The 8,995-nt window shown below is 46.5% G+C and overlaps 1 protein-coding gene across 1 annotated transcript in view; it reads left to right on the top strand.

Moving 5' to 3' along the window:
• Positions 1–7,771: 7,771 nt before the first annotated feature.
• The window catches only part of T265_10029 (hypothetical protein), a gene marked incomplete at both ends in the record, with an annotated part of 18,654 nt that continues 17,430 nt past the window's right edge, over positions 7,772–8,995 (top strand). Inside the window, 3 exons of the mRNA XM_009176277.1 lie at positions 7,772–8,099; positions 8,137–8,219; positions 8,261–8,374. Coding sequence (XP_009174541.1) covers positions 7,772–8,099; positions 8,137–8,219; positions 8,261–8,374 — 525 coding nt within the window. The remainder of the gene's footprint in view (positions 8,100–8,136; positions 8,220–8,260; positions 8,375–8,995) is intronic.

Genomic DNA, 8,995 nt, shown 5'->3' with positions numbered 1-8,995 from the left:
ATATATATATATATATATATATATATATCAAATACATCTGAGAATGTGCCAGCTCGCTCATTAAACGCACACAACATCGCGTTATGCTTCTGTCTAACATGGTAGCTCATGCAAACGATTGGCAGTCGTTTAGCCTGCACTCGCCAGAATGTGCTCCACAGCTCATTAAACGCACACAACATCGCGTTATGCTTCTGTCTAACATGGTAGCTCATGCAAACGATTGGCAGTCGTTTAGCCATAGTGCACTCGCCTTTAAAATTACCATTTAACTGCACTTGTCGCGTGAGAAACCGTCATTTCACTTTTTTACTCCGCAGCTTGCCTCTACTAGTGTTTGTTTCTCTGTTTCCTTGTTTGATATCACTGAGCTGTTTCTACTAGCCTGGCTCCCCCCACGACCGCAAAAGTAACTGGCGGCTGGAGTACTTCATAAATGCACAAGTCGCATTGTGACTGCTTGGATGGTTTTCCAGCTTTCATATCTGGCAGCATGTACGAGGGAGGAAAATCCCGCGTAGAGGACGGGTACGCCCTTCGGGGAGAGTTGCCATGACACGTTGCGCCATGTTACATCCGTATACCCGTCGCGCCTCCAGCAGTACGGGTGCATCGCCCATCGCCGGTGGTTCTTTGCCTAACCTTTAAATTCGGGGAAATTAAAGATCGAGTATTGTCGGCTTCTGTTTGTTGCTGCAGGTTTTGGACTCGTCTCGGTTTAGTTATTTATCTGGCAACACCATAAAAACTACGTATGGAAAAAGACGTATGAAAAACATCTGCAAAACAAAACAATACACCTGCAATAGCCCATGGCCAACAGCGATGGCCTAGCTACCTTCTTCAGAATCGAGCCTATACGCCACCAAAACCCACCCCGCCAACCAAAGAAATACACACATACCTTTTGCTCCCAGGAGTGGACACATAACATACATACATAGAAAAACTCCAGGCCCTCCACCACAAGCTTGCGAGGCTGTCGTTGAAAGGTTTTTCGCCATGCAACACTTACAGATTGAAGCTAAACATAGTGCTTCTGGGATTGGTGACCACAACCTTACATTCATCTTCCCTCCGAGATTGCCATAGTATTGCCCAACTTATAAATAATCTCCACAAAATCCAGTCAACAATCTCAGGAGTTTCACTCCCGCTTGTCCTTACTTGTTTCGCACCGCTTACAATGACGCCTGTCTGCCTACTTACACCAAACTCTCCTGTCTCAGGGTGCGTAATAGCGTGTGTTGGCAATCTTAGCTTGACTATTGTGAATAGATTAATGAGTGCAGGTCCATCCCTATCCCACCTCGTTTAACCACTTGTCGTCACCACCCTAAATGTGACATGCATTCATTTTTTCCAATAAAGGACCATATTCTGTTTGATGACTTCTCTAACTCTCCAGGCCCCACTGGTCTCATCCCATTTCATCTCCCTCACAAGCTTCGAACTGCGGTAATACTTGCTATGGATACCCTGTTTGGCCGTTATCGACTCCCCGCGATCTGTGCATTATACCTGAATGGATTCACGACCGGACAGGAAACCAATACCAGCTGCGATATTGCGTTGGTTTTGCTCGCACTGCGGAATCTTCTGACAAACTCACAACATCCCGTTGCTCACAAAGCTGTACATTCTAGCGCAATTTCCACCACGATGCTGTACAGCAACTGAAGTATGTTGGTGCAATAATGGCATACCCGCAACTGTTCACTTCCTGATATGACTTCGCCCTCTTGCACCCTCCATCCCTTACCTGCAACCGCGGTTTAAGCCTTCGTCCGGCCCTAGCCTCCTCCGCGACGCAGTCATTCCACTCTGATGAACCTTCTATCGGATCTAAACACATCAGAGTCTTTTACTTTGTACTCCTCACCACGTCGGTCATTTCGGTGCAGTTCACGTTTCTTAATGTACGTTTGCGTGCACTCCTCCCAAGGAGCATTTACACCCGGCCCCTTCTCAGCAGCAACACTGGTGAGTCTCTCCAGTTTCACTGCACTGTGAATCTGAGTTTCCTACTATCATTTATCCTTGCTGCAATTTTCCTCCACTTCACCGTCCCCACTTACGCTTTTCATGACTCTGACCACACGCTCAACAGCCCAAGGACACAAAGCCTCAGTGACAGTTTTAGTTCACATTGGTCGGCCAGATTGTGGCAGTTCCGCTGCCTCCCGAAATCCGTTTTTTGGGTTAAGTATTTTTGAAGGTTAAATTTTTTCGCGTAGCAGACAGGAAGTCTCTTTCTAAGCCCTCCTCCGTATTGTTTTTGCCCGCCGCTTTCAATTGGTAAAGGTCGTATCCTATCTCATCTGATATGTCCGCATAGAAAAGAAAGAGCCTTTGCAAACTTGGCTCCCTATTCATGCCACCTCAGATGTGACCTGTACTCTGGATAATGCCCTCCGTCTATGTCACCGTCCCTTTTCCATGAAATTCAAAGTACCCACAAGCCTCACCAGTCATGTTCCTATTCTGCGTGTATCACTGTGATCATGCCCAAAATTATGTCACTCACTAGTTGGGATTGAGTATTATTATTAGAAGGCCCGGACACATCACCCAAAGCATAGTCGGGCAGAGGCAACATACATGGTTGTCTTGAGATCACTGAGACTTTACGTGGCACCATTCTTTCCCACACTTATGTTGGGATTTTACATCATCGAACCACTTGGAGGCCTTTGTAAGCAATGAAGCCAGGGTGCTTTGTCTGCTGAAAATGTCACACCGAAATCAAGCTCACTGAGGATTCTCCGTAAAATCGAAGCCTTTGCGTTCATTAGGACAGTCTGTTAGCTCTGTCAGGTGCAAATCCCGGTATTTCATCTAAGATAACCGTTCTCTTAGGTTTTCCTGCTCCGGGGTTTTTCACAATCCTAACAGTTTCCGCTAAGGTGTGGTGTGTTCAGCTTGGACTTACAGTCCCATCGTTAACTTATGCTGCATGTTGCAGGAAATTAGGGTCAAAGACCGAAGAAAATCGCACTTTGCTCTCACCTGTAATAACACGGTATAAAAAGGTTTTATCTTGAAGGGTCGACTAAAGAGTAAACTTTGGGCTCGTCGGTACCGATCAGGTGCTTCAGAGTTGGCCAAAGATCGAGTTAAAATAAAAGGGCAGTGCTTCACCAGATATCTTCGTCCAACTCAAATTTTTCGCGCCTCATCGCATCCAAGAAACCTGAACAAGCTATATAAGCACAGCAAATTGAAGAACGTGGGCAATATAGGTACCTCGGGTGTGCTGCTTGGTTGTTGGCCAGTTCACTGAGCTTGTCGGTTGTGCTTCAAACCTGTCATTACCAATTGGGGTGACACCGTCAGTGCACCAGCCGTCAAATTCACCAATTTTGGCAAACAGACCAGCAACGGAGTAAAAAGCTTTCTTGGATACACACTCCCTAATACCCATGAGTGAGGACTAAACGAGATGCATTGAGCTTTCACAAATCCTCCTCTCCAAGAATGATCCAAGAACTGAAATTGCTCAACCAACAGGGTGAAAGCCTTCTGCCTTCGGGCTGGCTTAACAATTACATATATCTAGCGTCTTCATTCGGTTACTCACATGGGTGGCATCGTCAACAAACCCACCACAGCTTTAACCAGAATATTCGCAGAAAGCCGGATTATTAACGCAAGTACCTTTTTCTCACCACGTCCCTTATGGTGGCTTAGTTACTGTAGATGCCGTGAAGTCGTCTATCAGAATGGGGAACATAACGGTTACAAAGAACGTGATATGAGTTACAAGAATTATCTGCATTTCGAGGGGATCCTCGCAGAAACAGTCATCCGTGCACCATTCGCAACATTCCATTCACGAGCTACGGTGAACCGCGAATTCTCGTTAGCGCTCAGAGTTGGCCAGAACCTAAGTGAACTAAACCTTTGAAGGTGCCTTAGCCTTTCTGGTAAGCAAGTGCATCTTACCAACCTGTGTAGAGCTTGAGTGCCCTTGTGCCCACCCATGTGCTGTTAGGCAGCTAAGAAATTCTGTGCATATCTACTTAGGAAACCCATCAAGCTGGCAGTTTTAGTGTTCTGGATGTCTTCCGAGGTTGTTCCGTTTCTCAGAGCAGTTTTGTCATTAGAATGATTGATAATTTCAAGGAATCTCGCTTAAATGATTTGGTGATTATTGATAACTCTCTCGGTCAGCTGGATTGGTACCCCCTTGCATGAAGGTACCTGCCTAGGTCTCAATACTTTCAACCCAGGGAACTAACGGAGTTTCCCAGTGGACGTACAAACACGTGCTCACCCCAACTCATTGGCACCATCAAGGAGTTCCAACAAACGTTTTCTCTTCCCCACCAAAAAGACCAACAAGTCTAGATGATACCGTTCACACGGCCTAGTTTGCCCATGGAAGGCTGACCCGGTTCCAGAATTTCCCAAGGGTACAATTAAGCTACCAATCACAGAAGCCCTATCAAACCAGAATACCTAATGGACACCCGAGATCTCGAGTACCGGTGAAGGTGAAGAAATTGCCGCCCGGTTTTTGCGGGATCATTTACGTTAATGTGGACACATGTAATGTGGAAACATTCAGTCACTTCAAAAGACAATCCATTCCAGCAGTTCGGTGTGTGATGAGGCCACGCGACTCTCAGGTCTTCTCGACATGTCAGGCCCACGGCTGCACGACAACGTCAGCCAATCTGTCATCGCGTCTACCCACCTGCCGTGGCTAATGGTGTGGCATGAGTTGCATATTTGCGCGCCCACCCGATCCCTTATCCCAAGTTGTAAACTACTTTGCAACTGACTCAAGTGCGCAAATCCCGGACCTCCAAAAGACATCAATTTCTTACGTATATCTGTGTCATGGGGAAGTCTCTGGGGCATACACATATGTCGTTAGTGTCCAGGATGAGTTTGAGGATTGCTTACCAGTACAGCAACTGACCGTCTTATTCCAAGAAGAACCTTTTCCGTCACAGATCATCCTTATCGGGCACACGCTTGTGCGTCTCCGCTTTATGAAAATACGGCCACGAGTGATAGAAGTGGCGAAAAATTGTAAAGGAAAAAACTGGCCGATTCCATCCTCCATTCCCTGGATGGCCGAACCAATGGTTTGCTCGCCTCAGTTTCTGACGGCTTGGTTCCTCGTATAACAGCTTAATGGATAGACCGAAGGGTCAAGCCGTCCAAATGTTATCGAGTGGTCCGAGGAAACGTTACACCAGTCGGTTGCAGTAAATGTATTTCATGTTCAATCGGGTTCATGTACAACCTTGGCAAGAAAACCGTCTGACCCATATTAAGACCCTAAAGCCCCCTTTGTGCTGTTGACGGCTATGCCCATATCGGCTGCACTTTCACCAGGAAGCATCTTCTTATGTGTCACAGACATTAGTGATAGCACAGATATTCATGTCCCCTGGCCTTCGAACAATTTATCCCCCACTTTCACAATTCGACAAGTAAAATGTTGCACCCAGTGTTTATTGAGAATGGTGTCTGGTCTGGCGGCCAAGGCACGCTCGAGACTCAAATTATAGGTCAGAAGGGATGAGCTCACTAGAGCGACGTATGAATTTCGTTAGCAGTTAGTAGAGAGAATGCCAGGTGAGGCCCAGTTGATGGTGCAATCAAATGGTTGCGTTGCGGCATTTGGAGGGGCGCATTGGCGGCACAGCGTTCCCAGCTCCAAAACATCTGTGGGTGAATTAAAGCTTTTTACGACGAAAGGTTGCATTTGGTTGCGTGTGGTCAAACATAAAACCATCCATATCTACATTCGCTTGCAGCTCAAATCAAATGGTTGCGTTGCGGCATTTGGAGGGGCGCATTGGCGGCACAGCGTTCCCAGCTCCAAAACATCTGTGGGTGAATTAAAGCTTTTTACGACGAAAGGTTGCATTTGGTTGCGTGTGGTCAAACATAAAACCATCCATATCTACATTCGCATTTTTGCAGCTCACCAAATTACATTGGCCACTGGAGCATTCTTACTTCTGGCGGGAAAAATCTAGTGGAGTAATTTCCTAGCGTCGCTGAGACTCCGGGATGCCCAACTGAGGCACAAAAGATTGACCCCATACTCTGAACTCAATTGTCTATGTCTTTTAGTCCATCAGGGGCATGTCGCAGCTTTCGAAAATTCAACTCATTTATGCAAATACTGAGCAAAACACCTAGACTGGCAGACCCTATTTTCATTTCAAAAGCCAATGAAAGCTCCACATACTTTGTAGGAGAAGAATGCAGAAAGACTTGTAACCTAGGCTGATGATAACCTTTCCCTATATCTACGGATAAGTTCCAGATAGGAACACAACTAGCAGTGGGTTGTGCGAGATGGCAAATCCAGGGGAGCGTTCTCCGAGGAGTCTGGCTGGATTACTTACAGTTCTGAGAAAGCCATTATTGTCGTAGAATGTTGATGGCTTTCTAGCGCATCTGTTTGGACATGACGTTGAATTCAGGCTGCCTGGGTCGCGGCATCCTGTGTTGGGCCACGGGAGCATGGATTCGTGTTTAAAACTTCTGTGAGGACATGGGCCGAGACCTGGCCACACTTTATTATGGCTAGCAGAAGCAGTTTTCTCTCTCATATGTTTGCCTGGCAATGGAGTATATGGAGGGTGGAAGGGATAAACTATATGGAAAGTAGCCAGGTTTTCCCCAGCAGCCTCAGGAGTGTGCGCCCCGGAGGCCCGGAATCAGGAAAAACGCACTCGGGATTTTAATCCAACGTCAAGACGGGATACCTTTCAATCACCTGGACAGCGGGACAAAGTAAAAATGTGACATCTGAGGGCGAGCAGCGCTGATGACAGGGTTCAAGCGCTTGCGTGGCGCTTCCATTTTGTCTGGTCAACTTTTCAACCCCTTCGCTCAGTTAAGTCAGTAAAAGTTGACTTAGTATTTCCCACAAGTTTCTCAACGTTGATGCTACCCCTATCTCGTGCCATGCATACAACCTTGGTCTACATCAGGTCAAGTTGTACTTGTGCGTCTGTCGGATAGGAATGTTTGTGTGTGAATTCCAATAGTTGTCACGTTACGTAAGAAGAATATACCCAAAACACGATACGGCTGAAACACACGTGTACACGCAGTACAGGACTCAACAGCTCTCTCATTATTCAAGTGCCCTCACTCTGCCAGAACGCCCAACCGCCCGTGCTGAAAAAAATTCGCATTAATTTGTCAACGTGAATTCTTTACACAATACAGACGTGAGTTTCAGGGTCATCGTATTCTCCATGCGTCAACAGAGTTACTCCCAGCGGAACATTCTCCACTTTTAGAGAGCACGAGAGCTTTTGATGCGTAGGCAAATTCGTAGTAAAAACTGAGGTCCAAGGAAAGTACTGTTCATTTATTCGTTCATTAAGCCACCAGGGACCGCTGAAATGGGGCGAAAGTTCCCCCGAGACTAACGAAGCAAGAGATAATGTTTGAGAAATGTCAAACAGGTAAAAAGGTGAAGTTTGGCAAACATTTGTATCGCGCGCTCATTTTTGAAAATCAAATAACGTTAAAAGGTCTGCTCTAGGGTTGTTCACCAACAGCTGGCTTCCAAAGAAAGCGTTGTGAGATACTAGGAGGTTCAGTGGGACTTGTTTAGTTCAATTGTTTAGTGTTTCAAGCCAGGTCATATGACCGGACCGTGAAGGTCGTTGTTCCTGGCGTGGATCGTCGCGTCGTTGGTTCCCCCTCCGGCTTGTCTTTCCGCTGTCGCTCGCTCCTAGAGTGTACTGCTCGGCCTAACGTGGATAGTTATTTTTGTTCGTCTACAATGTCCGAGGTAACTGGAGCGAAAGATGTGGAAGGTGAGAATAGTCCTGTTGAGGAGGATTCTGCCGGTGAAATGACGTGGCCGGGACCTGACTTTGATAAACAACGGTCTCTGGCCGCTTTGAAGCATCCACTTTTTCTCCGTAAAAAGCGGGTGCATTCGGCTTCCTTCAGTCACTCAGGAGTTAGCGGCGTTACAATCGATGGCGTTCCCTCCGACATCCGGGCGCTGACTGCTGCACTGCATCGATCGAATGTTAGCAGCACTCGGGTTCTTTACGGAAAAAATAGTCGAAAGTCCCGTGACGGGCGACGTATACCTAGCAAGCGTATGTTGCCAAATGTTTATCCATTTCACTCCCCAAGGAGGTGGGAAAAATCACGAAGACCCTACCGACGTTCTGGATGAGCTAGAACTTGATCATGGTGATCCGGACTACGACTCCGATGTTGAGGCAAGTTTCCAGTTGTTCTTTCTTTACCTTATTAGGATCCGGTAACTTTTGAGACCTTGAGTCCTCCCTTATCTGACGAGGAGTTTGAGCGGATATTTTCGTCGCTAATGAATGAATTCTTTGTTCATGGGAAAACTCAGGAAGTTGTGGTAAGTCACTTTCCGCCTCATTGCCAAACGTTCTGGGCGTCAGTATTAAAAAAGTATATACTCAACGTCATTGGTTAGATAAGTTTTTCAAATTTCGTTCTGGGGTTCAAGGCTACGGCGGCACTCGTACAAAAATTAGCTGAAGTTCGCTGATAAGGTCTTTCCGTCCATCTGTATTTCATATAAAAATTGTCGTCATTCCCAGCGACCGCCCGACGATGGCTCCCATAGCATTCATGTGTATTAAACGTGATCATTGAACGCACGTTGATGTTGAAGCACTCGAGGACTTCAACAGGCACCCTAGTTTTTGCGTGTTGGTATCAGCGCTTCAATCATTTGCATGGATCAGTCTCTAGAACCGCTGTCAATTAGTTGAAAAGTCTATTGAAACTACATCTAGATTCCTCTTCGGAATGCCGTCCCAGTGTGCCTATTTTGACAGCAGGCAAAAATTGTCATCCATGACAACCTTTTGGGGCCTAACTGAGGCACGAGTCCTGGGGTACTGCAAGCAAGCAGGGGGAGTCGACAGGCCGAGTTATCATCATCATCAATGACAGCAACATCAGTGTTAGCACTGATGCTTCACTGCCGTACAACCATAAAGTTAGTATATAT

This window comes from Opisthorchis viverrini (genome assembly GCF_000715545.1).
Source record: "Opisthorchis viverrini unplaced genomic scaffold opera_v5_323, whole genome shotgun sequence".
Taxonomy (NCBI): Eukaryota; Metazoa; Platyhelminthes; class Trematoda; order Opisthorchiida; family Opisthorchiidae; genus Opisthorchis; species Opisthorchis viverrini.
This window is presented reverse-complemented; position numbering and strand designations above follow the sequence as displayed.